Raw genomic sequence first — 22020 nt, forward strand, 5'->3', positions numbered from 1 at the left:
CCACTGGATGGAATGTAGGGTAGAAAAGTGAGATAAGACAAACTTGGGAAGTGAGCCGAATTTATCATTTACTTTAAGTCTCACAGTGTCCAGCTTAGCTCGTAGAACCTCAACTACACTTCTCGATGAGTTGGATGGGAATAGACAGTGTTTTTGGATGATATGACTGTCGGAGGTAGTGAAGGTAATAGTGGCAAGAGGTGTTCTACTGGTAGTCATGTTGGTAAGGGTACTAAGGGGAATCTGTAGTGAATTGTGAGGGCATAGATGTAGTAGAGAAGATGATACAATTACTGATTCCAGTAAGACCTGGAAACTGGGTCAATACGTCATAGTGACATCAGAGGAAGAGAGTGATGGCTGATGCAATAGTAAGAATATGATGTGTAGCCCCAACATCCAGAAAAACCTGCCTGGGTGTATCTAAGCCAAGCTTGGGGGTGGTGGTGGCACTGGCAAACATGTTTCTACTGCTGTTGCTATTATTTACCATATGGGAATTTTTTGTATGTTACCAAATGACAAATCCATGGTAAGGTGCAAGATCTGCAAGAAGAAAGTTAGCCATGGCCATGCAGTTACATGTGTAGGAACTAGGTCTCTCTGTACTCACATGAAATGGTGTGAACAGCTCTTTTAGAAAAATATAATTGGCAGTCAAACTAGCAAGAAAAGTTAGCAAGACCATTCTATTCCTTTTCCTTATATCCTCTTTCTAGGTATTCACACCTCCTCGTCCTCCAAGCCAACATCATTAGCCACCATTATTTCTCTAGGACAGCTGTCCCTGCTTGATCTTACTATGCAGGTCTCTCCTGGGAAATGTCCATTTTGGGAAAGGTGCATGCCCCGTCTACATATGTAGCAGCAATTATGGACATGGACAATACATAGTTTTCATGGCCCAAAATATAGCAGTCACCAGCCAATATAAAAAAATGCAGCAAGGCCACATCCTAATACTGACATCATTGCAGACCCAGTTTCAGGATCAGGTGGAACCATCAAGCTCCTCCAGTTACTCCTCACTGGTTCTTTCCTGCCCCCTACTTCACCAGGGTAAGCCATTGTTTCTACTCCCCTTCCCTTTTTTTCATGGCTGTAAGGATAATCGCACCTTGAATGGCCCTATGGCACATGGAACAGCAGAATGTGGTGAATGACTTGAGCAGCAAACCAAAAGCACAATGAGGCAGATTGGGACCTGAAAGTGGCCCTGGAAATTTTTTTAAAAGTGACCCCATTTTATAGGCAGGAGGTGCAAGTAGGCAGAGTCAATGCAAGTCACTATTGCAAGTAATTTTGCACAGGACTGCTCAACATCGAAGAGAGGCAGCAGTCCTATGTAAGTTACCATGTCAGACTGAAACTGAAACTTACACAGGACTGCACCATGTCTCTCAATGTATAGCAGACATTTCTGTCACACAGGACTGCCAGCAGTCCTATATAAGTAAAGTTATAGTCAGTGGGGTGAGGATGGCAATGGCGTGCAGCATATAGTGGCCTCTCCACACGGTATAATGCCCTATAGTGACCCCTTCACACAGTATAATGCCCTATAGTGACCCCTTCACACTGTATAATGTCCCATAGTGGCCCCTCCACACACTACCCATGAACCATTATCATACTCTGGGTTCTCTTCAAACCCCAGAACATAATGATTGGAGGCCCCGGATAACCATTGAGGCCCAATCACAGGCTTCAATGGTCTATGATGTCATTCATGTCGTCTCTAAGACCAGAATAGGTAGGAAACCCCACATCGGAGCCGAGGAAAGGCGAGTAACACTTTTTATTACATTTGTCACCTCCCTTGGGCCTCAGCATATTATACTCTGGGGTCTGAAGAGACCCCAGAGTATAATGGCAGTTTCGGTTAGGACCTCTGCGGTCAAAACAAACCACTGGGCAAATCATCCGCGATGAATTTCAAGAGATTCGTCCAACACTTACTATCAGTGGAACCCGGCGGCCTCTGCTTTGAGTGTATAGAGCGAGTTACGGTGGGCTACAGTCTGCCGCAATAGTCAGGGTAATGGCCAGGCCTTGGGGCAGGCAGCCTGCCGCTCCAGCGGCCCATACTATAGTTGGCAAACTGTAAATTTTCCCAGTGATATACATGGCCAATCCACCCCTGGGGAAGATAATAAGAGGATGAACAATAAACCACCTGAACCACCTTTAGGTTCTAAACAAACCCTGACATTTTCTGAATTCTAAACTTCTTTTACGTTCTTCAGTGGCGTAACTACCACTATAGCAGCAGAGGCAGCTGCCACAGGGCCCGGGACATTAGGGGCCCAGTGACAGCCGCTACCGCTGCTATCATTATACTCGGGGGTCTTTTCGGACCCCCAAGTATAATGATTGGCGGACCGGGAGAGGTAAGAAACATAAAAAACACTGTTACTTACTTCTCCACAATCCTGCCAGGCCTCCTCCCTGACATCCTTTCTGACGTCTCTGACGTCACATGAACCCGATCTGCATCCTGGGTCATGTGACGTCCGACGTCATTGATGAGGGACGGCAGCGGAGAAGACAGCGTAGGAGCCGGGGGACAGGTAAGAAACAGTAGGTTTTTTTATGTTTTTATTCCCCCGGGTCTCCGATTATTATACTCTGGGGTCTGAAAAGATCTCAGAGTATAATAATTGTTTATGGGTGTCCACAGTGGGACATAATACTGTGTGCAGGGGCCACTATGGGGGATAATACTGTGTGCAGGGGACACTATGGGGGATAATACTGTGTGCAGGGGCCACTATGGGACATAATACTGTGTGCAGGGGTCACTATGGGGGATAATACTGTGTGCAGGGGCCACTATGGGGGATAATACTGTGTGCAGGTGCCACTATGGGGGATAATACTGTGTGCAGGGGCCACTATGGGGGATAATACTGTGTGCAGGGTCACTATGGGGGATAATACTGTGTGCAGGGGCCACTATGGGAGATAATACTGTGTGGAGGGGCCACTATGGGGCATTATACTGTGTGCAGGGGCCACTATGGGGGATAATACTGTGTGCAGGGGCCACTATGGGGGATAATACTGTGTGCAGGTGCCACTATGGGGCATAATACTGTGTGCAGGGGCCACTATGGGGCATAATACTGTGTGCAGGGGCCACTATGGGACATAATACTGTGTGCAGGGGCCACTATGGGGCATAATACTGTGTGCAGGGGCCACTATTGGGGTACAATACTGTGTGAAGGGGCCACTATTGGGGTACACTACTGTGTGCAGGGGCCACTATGGGGGATAATACTGCATGCAGGGGCCACTATGGGGCATAATACTGTGTGCAGGGGCCACTATGGGGGATAATACTGTGTGCAGGGGCCACTATGGGGCATAATACTGTGTGCAGGGGCCACTATGGGGGATAATACTGTGTGCAGGGGCCACTATGGGGGATAATACTGTGTGCAGGGGCCACTATGGGGGATAATACTGTGTGCAGGGGCCACTATGGGGGATAATACTGTGTGCAGCGGCCACTAAGTGGCATAATAGAACGAGCAGGAATGCGTGCGTAGGAGGGGGTCGGTCAAGGTCTTTGGCGTCGGTGTCGGTCGGGGGGGGGGGGGCATGTCAAAAGTTCGTCACGGGGCCCCGTCATTCCTAGTTATGCCATTGACGTTCTTCATATTTATGTACACAACAAACCATTGTATGGCATTTATGTCACATAAAACTTTTATTATCTATTCTTATATTCTATAGCTTCAGTTTATTCTATTAACCAACGTAATTTTAGAACTATTTACAGTGAGATACAAAAAAAATCCCATAAAATGGAGCAGATTGTGGGACCATCTATAGATCTGTGTTCACAGTATGAATATTGGATGTAGAGCGGATACCTTGAGTTGAAGAGCATTGCTTGTAGTTTGCCTGATCTACCCAAGCTTCTCGATAGGGCAGGATTACGGGTGGCAGGGCGTTGCTGTGAGGGTGCTGAGCCATCTTACACATGGTCAGCAGTGACTTTAGCTCCAGTCTGAAGTTATCATTTAGCCAGCAGTATATAAATGGGTTATAACATGTGCTGCTCATTGCAAACCAGTGCAGGGCAAAGTAAAGGGCATTTTGTGTCTTGATCCCCAAGCTGGAAATAAGAACCACATAACAATTCAGAGGAAACCAACAAACTGCAAAGACAACCACAACCAAAACCAACATCTTAATGCTCTTCTTCTTGTTTTTCCGATGTGTGATGTATTGCTCTGTAGTAATGTCACCTATTGCATTTCTCATCCACAACTTCTTGGCCAGGCGGCTGTAGGTTATGGTAATGATAAGTAGGGGTAACAAGTAAAGAAGCACAAAGGTAGAAAGATCCAGGTATTTCCAGAACAGATCTGACGGCTCGGGAAAATCCGGAATGCACAAGCTCCTTATTGTAGTCTGTCTAGGGAAGAAACCACAAGCACGTTATACATAATAATAATAATAATAATAATAATAATTAATATCAAACTGTACATCAAGAGAGTCCTATTTTTGGAAAGAAAACTATACAAATTTTTTTTCAATGGCATCTGTACAAGGCAAACTTTATCTTAAAAACCTATTTCCATGTAATTTACTCCCATTCTGCAGATATGAGGAATCAAGTTCAAAGAGGGCCTGGATGCCTTTCTTGAAGAGAACAATATTAATATAACATGGTACAAAGATACACTTTTCCGTACTCTGGGTTCACACCAGCGTTCACTGTCCGTACTCAGGTTTCCTTCTTCTGCCGGCAGAAGACAAAAACCTGTCAGACCGGGTCCGGCCATGAGCGCCGTTGAGCGTTTTATGCTCTCCGCGGCAAAACCTTTTTTTTTTAAACCGGACACAGAGTCCTGCATGTCCGACTCTGTGTCTGGTAAAAAAAAAAAAAAACAGTTTAGCCGCGGAGAGCATAAAACGCTCAACGGAGCTCACGGCCGGACACTTTTCAAACCCATTCAAATGAATGGGTTTGAAATATGCCGGCAGGTTTCCGTTTCCTGCCCAGTTTCAGACAGGAAACGGAAACCTGCATAAACGGAGACCGTGCGCAGATGTGAGCGAGCCCTTATACAGACTTCTCTAGTAGTTCGTACTCCAAGACACCTGGCATGGTAAAATACAACCTGATCAATCCCCCCTCCTACACATATGGTGAAAAACCACAGCTAACCGTATCGTACACATGGTCCTGAATTGAGTTGTTTATAGACAGCACATAAGAGACATTGTTCATTACTTCATGACATACTTTAAAGGGGCTGTTTCAGGTTCAGGACCTGTCTCCCATGTTCTGGTGTATCCCACCCCTGTCCAGTCCAGCTAATCCAGGGGTGAAGTCTTCACTGCATGTGACCACTGAGGCCAATGGGTGGCCTAAAGAAAGGAACTGAGATATCACAGGTTATATAAGTGAGTAGAGATGAGCGAGTACTGTTTGGATCAGCCGATCCGAACAGCACGCACGCATTGAAATGAATGGAAGCACCTGGTACTTCCGCTTTGACGCCGGCCGGCTGCTTAACCCCCCGCGTGCCGGCTACGTCCATTCATTTCAATGCGTGTGTGCGTTGCGGATCGGATCGGATGCAGAAGTTGCTGGAAAAGTTCAAAAATTAAAATGGTCAGAGTTTTTGGGTACAGTAGTTGCTGGTGCTGGGGAAGGGGAGGGGGTGTTTTGGTTGTCTGTCTGCCCCTTCCCTGAGCTTGAGGACTGGGTTCCCCCCCTACTTGGAATTCAGCCTGGCTGTATATAGGGGGTCTGCAGTGCTCCTATTAACCCCTTCCCGACGGAACAGGAGCACTGCAGATCCCCTATATTCAGTAGACCAGGCACTCTCAGACACAGGGATACCTAATGTGTATGTGTTTCATAGTAATTTTCTACTTTTTTTCCCAACTATTTTATGGGAGATTCTATACATTACTATTGCGGCTGGTCATAGCTTCCCCACCACCACCCTAAAAAAGAAAAAAATATATATATTTTTTTTGCTGACTCGAGTATAAGCCGAGGGGGGCTTTTTCAGCATAAAAACTGTGCTGAAAAATTCGGCTTATACTCGAGTATACTGTATATGATGTATAATGGATATGATAAAGTGGACAAGTATAGAAAGTCAAATACGTGTATCCTTTAGACGAAGAATAGATAAATGAAGGAACTTAAATTACCTTAATAAGAATGATTATCGGCGTCAAGAAGGAACATAATTCATGAGAGACATAAAAATACTGTAACAGCGCGTGTAGCGATAACCTATATCATACTGAACGAGTAGATAAAGACGTGGCCCAATGCTTTACAAGACTGACAGCTCATTTTATTGGAGGAAGACCAATTGGCCCAGAAATTAGAAGTGTCCAGAATAGCAGCGTTATATCTTAGGCAGATCAATGGTCTGCAATGAAGCGGATACATAAAAAAAGACTAACACTAATGAGTCCTTAATTATACCTAATGAATGTGCTGTATTGACAGGGATAAAGCCTTATACACAGGGACATCTATCTCTATATGTGATGTTAATTATAATCTATAGAATCGACTCCAAATTCTCTACTTACAAACAAAAGGCTGCAAACCTGAATTCACAATCTGAATACATTCAAGAGGAATGTGATACAAATTGATACATGACAAGAGATTCATGGATATAGCGCCATGTACTATTTGTGCTATGGGTAGGGTTGAGCCCATCTTGAGATTTCAGGATTGTTTTTAAAATCCGATTTCCTATCATTTTCCATCCGAACCCGATCCCAATCCCAATTCCGATCCTAATGCACATCAATGGGATTTTTTAATGATCAAAAAACAATCCTATTCAATACACAGTGTGGAGTCCAAAAAATGAAGGCTTCAATTTTTGGACTCCATGTTGTGTAGTGATTAAAAAATCCGCCGGCTACTTAGTCCCCCCTGCTGTCCGGTTACCTGCACAGAACCGCCGCCGCTCCCGGTCTGTCCTCTCCTCTCTCATTAATACACTGGCAGAGCGCCGTAGCCTCCCTGGGCTAGTGTTATGATGCTGGGAGAAGGCGGGCCTTGTTGTGGCTTAGGAGAGTGTGGGCGGGAGACGTGAGTGCAGGGCGGGGAGCGGCAGCGGTTCTGTGCAGGTAAGTTTGAGCAATCAGGATCAGAATTCCATCCCCAATCTTTTTTAGGTGGCATCGCAACCCAATCGCGATTGTGAAATTTACCTGATCGCCGATCGGGATCCGATCTTTTCTGATCCTGATCGCTCAACCCTAGCTATGGGCTTTCTATGATTTAAAGAAACAAAAATATGATGCTTTAGAACATATTAGCACATTCGATGCTGAATGTTAATTCAATGATTATCAAATTGGTCCTAGTTTGTACATGTGTAACTTATACCGAGGAAGGAACTGGTGTCATTGGACAGAAAATTGCTGCAGGGATGGAAAGTAGCGCTATGGCTATACTGGCTCATTACCAGGCTTGTATCCATCAATATACAGTGGCCGCTGGATTACCACTTACGAAAGACACTGAAGAACATTAAGACTGAATTTGTGATAAATACCCGTGAAGATGAATAAATTATACTGATAATTAGAAAAGAAGACGCAAGTTATAATTTCTCCATAGAAGTAAAACAAGATCAATAACAATGAACTTCAGAGTCAATACATATCTATAGCAGCCATCAATATCCTGCACAATAAGTCATTGGCTAAGAGTGACTGCACCGATATATTGATCATTTTACAGATAAGAGGCAGATTTATTGTCGTTAAAATTTACTTTATGGTCTTAAGTGAGTTTAGCTGTAAGTAATAGCTACATAGTATAGAGGGACGATCAACATGTAAAAAGCCGCTCCAATGAATCCGTCCTGTGCAGCCTCACAACAGCACATACACATGGGAGTAATCCTCACGTTACACATTGACAGCAATGCAAACCTTGACAGCAGACTGGTGAGCTTCATTATGAGATAATATAGTTTTGGGGGCCATACCACTGTAACCCCACCCCCAGTGCAAAACGCGTTGCGGTCAGTGTGGTCACTGGAGCATGTGCCTTATGACTAGTTGGTATTTGTTATATATTTGTTATATCTCTCCCTATAATGAATTGTGTATGGGAAGCCAATTTATATTTGCACATTGCACCGATTCACTCATATTTAAAGAATTATCTTATCTTATCTTATCTTATCTTTGCTCTTTGCTGCTATATATGAATTTATTCAATTTGGGTGTTTATTACTTATACATTCCTTTGGGTGTGATATTGATTTATATTTATATTCAATTATCTATTATGAATTATCATAGGCTGTAATATATTTTTGTATATAGATTTTTCAGTTCTTGGGGATTTGTTCTTGTTTTTTTGAATTATTGGTCTCATGTTCCACGTTTATTTGCATGGCTCTCTCCATACACTGTAATGTAGGGTGGATTTGTGAGAAAGGGTGCCCCTTGTTTGCAAGACGACAATGAAAACCGGTCATTTTCGTGACCATTTTGCACCTCGGTCGTTTGAATGGAGCCTTATACAGTGTACAGGGTTGGCTACTTTAGGGGCAACACAGTGGCTCAGTGGTAAGCACTGCAGCCTTGCAGAGCTGGAGTCCTGGGCTCGACTCCCGCCAGCAGCATCATCTGCAAGGAGTTTGTATGTTCTCCCCGTGTTTGCATGGATTTCCTCCCATTCTACAAAAGACATACTGATAGGAAAAAAGAAAAAATGTATATAGTGATCCCTATATGGGGGCTCACAATCTACATAAAAAAAAGGTTGGCTACTTTAGTCTTTACAGGTTTAAATGTGTCAATTATTACTACAGGTTTTACCTACATTGCACTGTAATGCATTGCATAAGTGTTCAGACCCTTAGGGGATCTAATAAATGCAAAAAATATATATAAAAAAAATTAAATAAAAAATTCAAATCACTCCTCCTTCCCTAGAACATATAAAAGTACTTAAATACAGTGAAACACATTCATATTAGGGATCGACGTGTCTACAAATCTATAAAAATATTTTTCCCGTACGGTAAACGCCATAGGGGGAAATAAAACGAAACGTGCCAAATTGCTGTTTTTTCACTGTTTTGCCTGTAATGAAAATTTGAGTAAAAAGTGATCAAAGCAATAGCAATTCCCCAAAATGGTATAACTAAAAAGCATACCCGGCCCCGCAAAAAAATACACGCTATACATCCCCGTACATGGAATTATAATAAAGTTACAAGTGTCAGAATATGGCGACTTTTAGAAAAAATATTGTTTGCACGGTTTTAGATTTTTGTTAAGGGGTTAAAATGTAGATAAAACCATATAAATAGGGTATCTTTGGAATCATACCGTAACATAGAATACAGGGGACATGTAATTTTGGCTGCACAGTGAGCATCATAAAAACAAAGCCTGAAAAAATGTTTTCTTTTAATCCACCCTATTCTGAATTTTTTTCCAGCTTCCTGCTACATTGTACAGAATAATAAATGATAACATCATGAAAAATAAATTTATCCAGCAAACATTAAGACCTTATATGGCTCTGAGAGTGGAAAAATAAATTGGTAATGGTTTTTGGAGGGGTGGGAAGGGGGAAATAAAAACGAAAAAGAAAAAATTCCTTCGGCGGGAAGGGTTTAGAAATACAGAACAGGTACAAATATTTCTATTACACCTGATCTCTGTCTAGTCCCCACTCATGGGAAGAATATGCAAATCTGACTTCCATGATGTAATTAGGAAGCCAGTGCCTCAAGAATGCACACCAATAGAGGGCGCTCACTAAGAATGTGCAAGTCTATCTTCCATGCTGTAGTTAGGAAGACAGAGTCTCAGTCAAGTAAACCTATAGCGGGCGCTCCCTTTAACATCATGCCGACCTTCTCAGAGGCCTTTGTTTGCAATGATGTTGGGATTTTACCAGGTACAGTCTCTCAGCTGAGGACAGCTGTTTCAATGTTATTGCATCTCATCAGCTTGGCACAGAGAGGACTGACCTGGCAGAGGTGAGGGGCTTAGACAGGGTTGGGGGGATATCATCACTCCATAGGGAGAGAACCACCATTTAGGTGTGTGGAGTCTTATTAAGCCATGAACGCTCCACTGTGCAAAGGAACATGGGAAGAATATGCAAATCTGACTTCCATGATGTAATTAGGGAGCCAGTGCCTCAAGAATGCACACCAATAGAGGGCGCTCCCTGAGGATATGCAAGTCTATCTTCCATGATGTAATTAGGAAGACCCTCCTAATTTTGGCTCACAATCACTGACCACGTGAAAGCAGCCTAAAAGGGGCATAAATCTTGACCAGTTTGCAGGTATGTTTAAGTATAGATAGAATATTGTCGGCTACTGGGACACAAAGCAACAACTGATCTTTTTACCTCCAATTATATAAATAGAATCTTAATTTTTTTTAAAATGTAACAACACAGATTAAGGGTGCATTCACACTGAGTAAACGCTAGCTTATTCTGAACGTAAAACACGTTCAGAATAAGCGGCGTCTAAAGCAGCTCCATTCATTTCTATGGGAGCGGGGATACGAGCGCTCCCCATAGAAATGAATGGGCTGCTTCTTTCACTCCGTGCAGTCCCATTGAAGTGAATGGGGAGTGCCGGCGTATACGCTCCGGCATGAGCAGAGCTTGCCGTATACGCCGGCACTCCCCATTCACTTCAATGGGACTGCACGGAGTGAAAGAAGCAGCCCATTCATTTCTATGGGGAGCGCTCGTATCCCCGCTCCCATAGAAATGAATGGAGCTGCTTTAGACGCCGCTTATTCTGAACGTGTTTTACGTTCAGAATAAGCTAGCGTTTACTCAGTGTGAATGCACCCTTATTGTATTTTCATCCTGAATCTCCAGGGAAAAGTCGAGAAAAAAGACACCCTAGGCCAGAGGAAAGTTATTGTTTAATATCATTTGCTTTTCTACCTCCAGGAAAGAAGCGCTGGCTTGATGGAGTGCTCGAGTCCTCAGGAGGTAATAAATCAGTAATGACAATAACTTTAATGTCATTCTAGTATTCTAGCCTCTTGAGAGCTGTAGGAACTACTGGGGACACAATGTTCTTCTTAAATAGATAAACATCTGATTTAGATGTATCAGACTTAAAGAGAAAATATCTGTGTTTGTATTGCTAAAAAAGAATAAAGAGATGGCCATTTTTCAAAACAACATGATTTTTTGATATTCTGTCACGTCACATGTCTGTGTGGTGGATATATAAATTCAATCAACAGTCAATCAAGGGTTTTGCTATAAAACAGATGGCATGTGATGTAAATAACAAAGGGACCCCACACGGAATAATATGCTACCCAGAGCTCCCCTCTAGTGTAATGCTCCACATTGGCCCATACAGTAGAATATGCTTTCAAAACTGGATAGCAAGTAATGAGTACAAAGCAGTGTCCACAGAGAGTAATACTCTAATACAGCCACAGTCACCTATTACCAGGGGTGAACATACCTTTTTTGGACGACAGAAAGCCCCCCCCCCCCCGGGAGGATGGGGCAGGGAGGAGCGAAGGGGGCGGGCGGAGCGGTGTTAGCAGGCAGAGAGCAGGCAGGGAGAATACCTGCTCTCTGCTTGAGAGTGAGGGGAGGCCGCTGGAGCAGTGCTGCGTCCACAGGGCCTCCCCAATCCACCACTCGCTTCCCGTGCTGGGCTGCCGAGACGGTGACGCTAAGCCAGTCCAGAACAGCTTGTCCTGGACTGGCTTAGGTAAGCTGATAGAGTAGGTGTCTATTTTGTAGGGAGAGATTAGAGAGAGAGAGGCTCAGACAGTCGCAATGAGACAAATAGGAAAAACACACAGTTCAGACAGTGTGGAAGTCCTGGGGATTGGTGTAGTTAGAACTGGAGAAGAAGACTTAGGTTTACACAGTAAGTAAGCGGCCATTTTGTTGTGGCCTGTGGGCATGCGCAGTTGGCTCTGCCCGAGGCCTAGACGTTTGACCCCCAGCGCTGGAAGAAGATGCATGAAGAAGATGGAGGCGGCGCTGGAGAGTTCTTTCGCAGCATTGGGGACACCCCCAGTGCTGCGAGAGAACTCATTTGCATAACAACGAAAACAGGGATTTCTACCGAACGGCGGCACGGAGAAGACATCTAAAGGTAAGAGAAGAATAGCCTTTCTTAAGGCTATTCCTACGTGTTAGCCACATAAAATTGCGTTTTAATGATAGGATCCCTTTGAACATGAAAAGTGATAGAAATATTCTCTATAATGTTTGATTGGTTTTCTAATTTTATTAGTCCGACACCAGTGTTGATCACCCAGTCATCCTTGTCCAAACACACCCACTTATGATGCCAAATAGGTTGTGCACCTAAAATTACAACTTTTCAGTTCTAGAAAGAAACTTTCATGAATTGCCCCCAGTATGTCCAATCTGTAAATACAGATCCAAAATCAATGTCAAACAAACACATAGTTGCGATTTATGACATTATTTTGAAAACAAAACATGTGAATGTAACTTATACCAAACAATCCCAGCACATCCTCAATTTCTAATTGTGGTCCTAAAAAAAACCATAGACAATTCTGGACAATTTCATGAATCTGCCCCATATCCTTCACATCCTCTAGTCTGCTCTATCATTTACATAGTAATAATCAGCTGGTGTATTAGTATTCCGCCAGCAACGTCACAGCTGCACTAAACCGCAATACAGTAGCCAGCCGGTACACACAGAAAATTACACGCCATTTTCCAGATCATGCTCTTGGTACAAAGTGGATACGCTCTTCACATCCACTGAACTGATAAAACCACCCAGGGGTCAATTCAGCTCAAAGCTGCTACATATATTATTGTCTGAGTGTTCATAGTACAAAGACACTGCCATATCATCAACAGCCAGACCGTCCATTTTACATACCGTATGTTTATCTCTAAAGAGTGTGTTACATTTATTTTATCTTATGTATATACAGTGGCTTGTAAAAGTATTCACACCGCTTGAACTTTTCCACATTTTGTCAACTTACAACCACAAACTTAATGTATTGTATTGAGAAGGGATAGACCAACACAAGGTAGCAGATCATTGTAACGCAGAAGAAAAATGAGACATCCTATTCTACTATTTGGATGTTTGTGTGTTTGGATGTTTGTTCCTCAATCACGCAAACACGGCTGAACGGATTTGCATGAAATTTGCCACATACGTAGATAGGAACCCCGATTAAAACATAGGCTACTTTTTATCCCGGTAAATGACATCACTACACGAAGGAATGTAGGTTCACACAACACTAAAGGACCTGTGATGACATCATCACAGGTCCTTGAGCCATTCTAGGATAGGATCATGCTAGGCAGTGGGTGGAGCTACACACTATTTTGTGGGAGGAGCTATATAGGATGAAGCTGGACAGTGTGAAAGCTGAAGAATATGGCGTCTCATGGAAGATCAGGAGACTACAGAACATGCAGGATGTATGTGGGCAAGAGGAGTATATCGGGTGTAGAGTTTCAGTGAGTATGTTGTTCTGCCTCTGATGAGGGAGGAGGGAGAACTTTGGCACATTTCAGCAACATCCGTTCAGCCCTTTGTAACACAGAAGCTGCTCAGACAGTCACATAACAAAACCTTGTAATCACAATTGCCCGTTGTAGCAGAGCTTACGCAGCGCTGTAGCACACCTCTGCAGGCTCTCCATATACAAACATGTACATAAAGCTGGGTATCCTACACATATGCAGCGATGTAGCAGAGCTAAGACGCGGGAGCAGGCTGATCGAACTTTGGCACATTTCAGCAACATCCATTCAGCCCTTTGTAACACAGAAGCTGCTCACACACTGACATAAGAACACCCCTATAATCCAAATGGCCAGATGTAGCAGAGCTTAAGCAGCGCTGTAGCACAGCTCAGTACGCTCTCCATATGCAGAGATGTACATACAACTGAGTATGCTGCACATATGCTGCGATGTAGCAGAGCCGTGACACGGGAGCAGGTGGATCATCCACAACAGGAATTGGCTAAGTATAAGTGGCTCAGCGCCAACAACACCTTGCAGCAAGTCGTGGGCATATGCTAGTGGTTTTTAAAGTTTTAATCAAACAAAGATCTGAAAAGTGTGATGTGCAAAAGTATTCATCCCCCTGTACTATGATACTCCTAAATAAATTCCAGTGTGCACAGTTGCCATCAGAAGTCACTGAATTAGTTAATAGAGTCAGGCTGTGTGTAATTAGTCTCAGTATAAATACACCTGTTCTGTGAAGGCCTCAGTGGTTTGTTAGAACACTAGTGAACAAACAGCATCATGAAGACCAAGGAACTCACCAGACAGGTCAGAGATAAAGTTGTGGAGAAGTTTAAAGCAGGGTTAGGTTGTAAAACATATTCCAAGCTTTGAGCATCCCAAAAAGCACAGTTCAATCCATCAGCCAAAAATGGAAAAAGTATTCTATAACTGCAAACCTTCCAAGACATGGCCGTCCACCTAAACTGACAGATCGAGCAGGGAGAGCACTGGTCAGAGAAGCAGCCAAGAGGTCCATGGTCACTCTGGAAGAGCTGCAGAAATCCACAGCTCAGGTGGGAGAATCTGTCCACAGGACAACTATAAGTCATGCACTCTACATATCTGGCCTTTATGGAAGAGCGGTAAGAAGAAAGCCATTGTTGATAGAAAAAAGACAAAAGAATTGCAGTTGCTCACAAGCCATGTAGGGGACACAGCAAACATGTGGAAGAAGGTGCCCCAGTCAGATGAGACCAAAGTTTAACTTTTTGGCCTAAATGCAAAGCGCTATGTGTAGTGGAGTAGTAACCCTGCTCATCCCCCTGAACACACCATCCCCACTGAGACACATGGTGAGGGCAGCATGATGCTGTTGGATGCTGCAAAAGACTTGAGACTGGGAAGGAGATTCACCTTACAGTAAGACAATGACCCTAAACATACAGCCAGAGCTATGATGGAATATTCATGTATTAAAAATGGCCCAGTCAAAGTCCAGACCTAAATCCCATTGAGCATCTGTGGCAAGACATGACAATTGGTATTCACAGACGCTCCATTAAATCTGGCTGAGCTGGAGCTATTTTGCAAAAAAGAATAGGCAAAAATCTCAGTCTCTAAATGTGCCAAGCTGGTAGAGGCAGAGCCCAAAAGACTTGCGTCTGTAATTGCAAGCAAAGGTGGCTCTACAAGGTATTGATATATGGGTCTGAATGCCTTTACACCTCACACTTTTCAGATTTTTATTTGATTAAAATTTTGGAATTCATGTATTTCCATTTCACAATTACCAGCTACTTTGTGCTCACATTCACCTTGGTGCTTGCCATTGCCTTTTGTGAGTGCTGGCTTTCTCTGTTTATCTCTATACATATTTCTGACCATAGGCTTTACTTGTGACTATTCTCTCAGATTTTGATTCTGTACTGCGTTACTTGACTGGAATTGACCACTTTGCTAGCTGACCTCCCTTTTTGTTGTTTGTTGTCTGCGTTCTGTGTCATCACTTATATCTAAGAAGAGACTGCCATCCAGTTGTCCTCTGTCACCTAAGGTAGTGAGGCAAGTAGGCAGGGACAGAGGAGGGTAGAGTGCCTAACTAGCATATCAGATACCAACATTAACTGCATTTATTGCTTGCTGGGGGCTAGAGTAAAATTTGCTGGAATCAATGAAGTTGCATTCCGCATTTGAACATTCCGCACAGCATTCTTCTCCAGATTGAAGTCAATGGGAACCGGTTTTGGCAGCAAATTTTGAGGTGGATTCCATGTCAAAATCCGCTGCCAAAAAACTCAGTGTGAACTGACCCTAACAACTAAGAGACGGTAAAATTCAACATTTTAATGTTAATTATTAATTTAAATTTTATATAAAGAATAGGATTATTACTTATTCTATTAATCATGTATTTAACATTTTGCTTACATACCTCTCAGTGCGGTTTTTTTCCATCTTTGATGTCAAATAACAGAAGATGATAGAATAGACAATCGATCAGTCCTTTATAATTTATAGACTGGTTAACTTAATAGAATTAAACATTTTGCTCATTTGCTTTGGCATTCTGCTAACCACAGGGTTATGTTCTGCATCAAAACACAGCGCACATCCATAAGATAATGGAATGTGAGTAATCCTTGGATAATGGGTTTGCTTTGTATTACTGAAACAACTTCAGTGTTTGTGAACATAGTTATGTGATGTATACCATGGCAGCCTGTCTGTAGATAATGTATAACAAGGCTGCCCGTGTCCAGGTGATCTATAGCATAGCTGTCTGCGCCTAGAAGATGTATAACATGCCTGCCTTTGTCTAGGTGATCAATAACATCACTGCCTTTCTCTAGGTGATGTTGTCATGTTAAGGAAATTACACAGAGACGCAGGGAGAACAACATTAGAGATACTCAAAGACTAACAAACAAGATGGTGAGGAAGACCCGCTATGGGTACATCCACACATCTCTAAATTTTGCAGCAGATTTTCTGCAACAGATTTTGCTTTGGAATGGTTGCAGAATTTGCACAATTCATTGTAAATGTGCAATGGAAATCTGCACCTGTATGTAAATGGAAAACATTGTTCATTTTTAGTGATTTAAAGTGTTGATGATAATAAAATAATAAACTCGTAAAAAGAACAAGTCGTAAAGTAACATACAAAGAAAACCCAGGAGAAATGAATGTCAAGGGTTTCAAGCATGATCACTTAGTGTAACTTAGCACAACAGCAGATAGACATTGTAGTCCTGACTTTGTAGTCTGCAATGCTAAAACAAATGTAAAAAAATGTAAAAAATTTTCCCCCGCACGGAAACCTAATCACTTAAAAAAGCACTATAATGGACTCCGTTGAGCTTTCGCCCAAAAAGGTCAAAAAATGCGAAGAGAAAAGCATTACTTGCAGCATATTCCTCTCTGTATTTTTTAAGTGGATTCGGGGATGGAAACCCTAAATGGAGTTCAAGCCTGAGACTAAAGCCACACATTGCGAAAACGCAATGTTTTTGCCACTATGGAAATGCTGTGAATAAAATGCTGCATCTTACAGTACCTGCAAAGTGAATGAGATTCTGGTTAATTCCATCCACGTATTGCAGAAAAAAATCTGCTGGTCAGTCTAAGTCCAGCTTTTGCCCTACTGAGCATGCTCAGACTTTTGGAGCCGCTCACAAGCTAAGTGCCATTTCGTCCCTACTGAGCATGAGCTGTGAGGTCAGGACCACCGCCCCTATTGGGCGGGGTCTTCCCTTTAAATAGTGTGAGCCGACGCCCGCCGAGCGCTTACACTTTGACTAAAGATTGACTAAGGTCCATGGAAGTTTGTTAATGACAGTAGTTTCAGGGATAGGCTCCAGTATTCAGGCAGGTTGCCAGACTAGGCCTCTGTGTGGGGTTCCTCTGCTTCTTTCTGGTTGCTGTTAGTTAGGACCTGTAAACCCTGAACTGTATGCACTTCACCATGGCTAGGAGTAGTAGACACTGTTCCAGTCTGTGGAGCTGCAGCAGGTTTGGACTCTGAGATAGCCTGTGTAGACTGTCAAACTTCCTTGGTAACTCCTAGCTGTTGCAGGAGAACTCCTAGCTGTTGCAGGAGCATGTGTGTTTGCTGACCTGGGGTGAGTTAACCCTTGGCAGCCTTGTTTGTTTTCAGCAGTACTGGCGCACCTGGTCAGGGAGCTTAACTGGCAGGGTTTAGTTGCACCCTGTTCACATTGAGTACCGCACCACTTCCATTGTTTGTTGCACTCTGTTCACATTGAGTTCAGACATACAGCTGCCCACTGGGCCTGTGGACCTCGCTGCAGTGTCTTGCAGACTAGCGGTTTCGTAGTTAAAAAAAAATATTATTTTTATATATTTTTACAGAACCGTAACAGTGCGCTATTGGTTTAGATTCTGTATGTCTACAGTTGAATCTTAGATAACAATCAGACCACATTTTATTAATAATGAGCACAGAAATTCAGGTAATTCCAAAGGGTTCACTTACTTTTTCTTGCAACTTGGCCGGCTTACCTGTAATTATATTGGAGAAGCTTTTGATATATAGCATGAGGCAGAGAGAAGCAAGTCGCCATAACCCAGATAAATGTGATACTTAGAAATCCTCTAGTTAGTGACATCCTTGGCTTCAATGGGTTCAGGATAACCTGGAGTGAATAAATTCTTATCATGATGAGGATCTTTTTAAACTTTGAAGCAAATTTTGAAATACATTCATTGATCGTAATTTTTATGTTAATTAATCCAGCTTTATCCTTTATCAAGTGCAATAATTACCAATCTAGTAGCTTGTATGTGTCTACGCGTTTCAGAGTTAAATGCTTGTTTATCAAGTACAATGATTACCTATCTGGTAGCTCTAAAACACGTAGACACAAGCTACTAGATTGGTAATGATTGCACTTGATAAAGGAGCGATTAGCTCTGAAACGCGTAGACATATACAAGCTACTAGATTGGTAACTATTGCACTTGATAAAGGAGCATTTATCTCCAAAACGCGTAGTGCCCTGTATACGATTAAAAAAAGCTTGTGCAAAATGACCCAAAGTGCACCCAATCAAGCCAGTGTATGGATCTATAGGGCATGGATCTACTTCCTATGTCTAGCTGATATGTTTCTGAAAAATCAGATGCTGAATTTGCATTTCTATGCAAAGTGAACCTCTTTGATCATTGGAAAGAAGGTGTCGCAAGAGAGCCTATGGCTTTGCTATAGTAAGACTAAGGTAGTGGAATGCAGTGAAAGAGCTGCGGGAAAAAACACGCTGCAACAAAAAACGCTGATTTTGTATGAAGTTATTCATTATGTTTATGATAAAAACAGAAATATCGATAATAAAGTACCTGATGTCGGTCCAAAGCTATTGCAGTAAGTGTAAGTGCTGACACATGCAAGGAGCAATACTGGACAAAGCGACTGACGTGACACATGTCCTTCCCAAAGACCCATGTGCTGTAGACAAAGCGGACCTCATAAAGAAAAATAAAAGATTAATATAGTGTAAGCCAATGGCTGGTCAGGTAGTGGAGGGGGTATACTCGTACATCTCACCCAGACTACTAAGGTGGGTGAGATGAGAAAACTCCAGAAAGAACATTTCTCAGCAGATAACTATTGTCTGCTGAGGGTTATTTCAAAGTTCCAGTTACTGGGCTGGAATTTTAGGAATGGCAAGTAGGATTGGTAGTGGAGTTTTCTCATCTCACCCACCTTAGTAGTCTGGGTGAGATGTGCACCCCCTCCATTACCTGACCAGCCATCGGCTTACAATAGCTTTTACTTTACACAGGATAATGGTCATTTTCTGTTCACTGAATATATAGTAATAGTAAACAGTAATTTTATATAGGAATAATGCAGTAAACTAAGTGCCACTTTCCATTTGTGGTCCATGCTACTGGTAAAGTGGGAAATGTATCTTAACACACATTATACGAAATACGACCCCCCCCCCGAACAGACTACCGAATGCATTGGCAAGTGGTGTGCAGTGAAAGCACATGGACCCCATAGACTATACTGGGGTCCATGTGCTTTCCACAGAGTCTCCACACACGGACAAGAAAGTAGATCGTGAAGTACTTTCCTGTCCTCATGTTCCGTGCGGAAAGCACACGGACCTCATTATAGTCTATGGGGTCCATGTGCTTTCACTGCACACCGCTTGCCAATGCGTTCAGTAGTCCGTTCGGGGAGGTCCCCATGCAGACTCCCCGAACGGATTACCAACGAAGATGTGAACGAGGCCTAAACATTTGCAGCTTACTGTTGTGGATGTAGTGCCCATATCTTCGCTTCAATGACTTTAATGTTTTGCAATAGCTCTAACGGCCAATGAATTTCACTGCGGTTTTAGGATTTGCCAGAATGAGGATTTACAGCATTTATATGAAGCTGTCAAGCAGACAACGACCCTATGACAGCATCTATTCTACTGAAAATTCCCAGCTCCATACTGAATCCATGCCATGAAAAAAATTTGATTCTTATAAAAGAGTCCCTAAGAAAATATTACAAAGAATATACAAGAAAAAATGTAATTTTAATTACTTTTTTTGAATTATTTTATGTTTTTGGATTTTATCCTCCCCATTTTTAGTGTGTGTGCTCAGAGTTTGGGAAGTAATTTAGAACCTTTAAATGTTAGTAGAGATGGATTACTGATGTGCAATGTAATGCCGCTAGCAGGGGCGTGACTATCGGGGTAGCAGCTATAGTGACTGTTACAGGGCCCGGGACATTAGAGGGGCCCAGTGGCAGCCGCTACTGCTGCAGATTTGTTTTTGTTTTTTTTTTAAATAGGCTGTTACCTGCTGGAGTAACCCCAGCTACTTACCGATCCTGGCTCCTGTTCACAGCCTCCGGCGCTTTCCCTTCTGTGGAGGCCATTGTGAGCAGGAGACGAGATAGTTAAGTGAAGCCGTAGGCCCGTGTACCCCACAAACACTGTCATTATACTAGGAGGTATCCTTTCAGAGCCCCGCGTATAATGATCAGAGGCCCAGGGTAGGTGAGGGAACATAAAAATACAGTTACTTACCTCTTCTGGCTCCAGAAGGCTTCAGGCCTACTTGTGTGATGTCACAGACTGAGCCGGGCTGGGTCGGGCTTGCGTTCTTATCCGTCGCGACCCAGGCCACGGCTCAAGTGACGTCTGGTCCATCATTGAAGATAGCCAACATCAGCGGGGAGTGCGCCGGAGCCAGAGATAGGTAAGTAACTGCGTTTTTTATATTTGTGACATCACACAAATAGGCCTGAAGCCTTCCGGAGCCAGGAGAGGTAAGTAACAGTGTTATTATACTCTGGAGTCTGAAAAGACCCCATGTCAAAAGTTCGCCAGGGGGTCCCGCCATTCCTAGTTACGCCACTGGCGGCTAGTTTTAAATCTATCACTGGCATATATGAATAGCAAAAACATAATTTCAGAGAAAACAGTCTCACCAGAGTAAAAGGTGTATTGAGCAAGGTGATCAAGATGTCCGAAACGGCCAAATTGACAATGAACAAGCTGGTGGCAGAATGCATCCTTTTGTTTTTCATTACCACATGGCAAACCAACATGTTGCCAAAAAGTGACATAATGATGATGAGAGAATAGGCGACAATTAGCAGGGCTTTGACCATTGGTTTCTGGAAATCGGCCTCGTATTTTGCTAACTCTGCAAACTTTTCCCACTCGTCGATATTCTTGTCTGTCCAGTTGAATGATGTTCTGTTCATCGCTTGCTTGGTAAATAACGTTCCGAATGAAGAGTTAATGCTGTTCTCCTCCCAAGCACCAAGGAGCCCTGGAATTTGTCGGAAAGGTTTAACTAAAAGGTTACTCATAGTTATTTCCGTCCAATCCGATATTTATCCAGTAGAATTAAATGGCCAAGATATATCCTTTGGTTCCGAATCAAATCAAGTGAAGTCAAATGAAATTTCCATTGGTGAAATCCATTGTAAATGTTAGATTTTATTAATATGGCTACAAATCGCTTTTCCTGTATCCAAAGAAACCAGGTGATGTCGGTGGCAGAAGCTTGTATGTGCTGAATTGTATGTGTGTTACATATGGCCAGGACACAGATATGACTTCCCACCGCTGTCCATGCTCTGTAAGGTCCTGCGAGAAGATACTCGGGTTCTTTAATCACAATGTTCCCTGCTTGTCTCAGTGGTTGATTAATATTCCTGATATACTCAAGTCTATGAATTCATCACCTGACGAAAACATTAAAAGGTTAATAAGACGTTGAATGAGTCATGAAATGGTTAACTTGGAAATTTGGTCTTTTAGATTTTTTATTTTTTTAAAAACACTTTCCCGCAACACTGTATATTATTTCTTGTGAAGCATATTGAGATAAGGATAAAGGGTACCTAAAATTTCCAGCAACTTTGATTTTCTATATACATATATATAGAGAGAGATAGAGAGAGAGATTGGTAAAAACAAAATAAATAAAATCCTGCCTGTCCGAGCAACTGACTAAACAGCAATGTTAACCTA

General features: G+C 42.7%; 1 protein-coding gene across 1 annotated transcript; it reads right to left on the minus strand.

Moving 5' to 3' along the window:
* Positions 1-3834: 3834 nt before the first annotated feature.
* LOC142184372 (G-protein coupled receptor 83-like) lies at positions 3835-21353 on the minus strand. The gene is made up of 4 exons (XM_075259196.1): positions 20967-21353; positions 18866-18991; positions 18032-18165; positions 3835-4429 (listed from the first exon to the last, which is right to left on the minus strand). Exons 1-4 carry the CDS (start codon positions 21351-21353, stop codon positions 3835-3837), a joined length of 1242 nt encoding a protein of 413 aa, XP_075115297.1.
* Between the last annotated feature and the right edge of the window lie 667 nt (positions 21354-22020).

The sequence above is a fragment of the Leptodactylus fuscus genome, chromosome 11, assembly GCF_031893055.1.
Source record: "Leptodactylus fuscus isolate aLepFus1 chromosome 11, aLepFus1.hap2, whole genome shotgun sequence".
NCBI lineage: Eukaryota > Metazoa > Chordata > Amphibia > Anura > Leptodactylidae > Leptodactylus > Leptodactylus fuscus.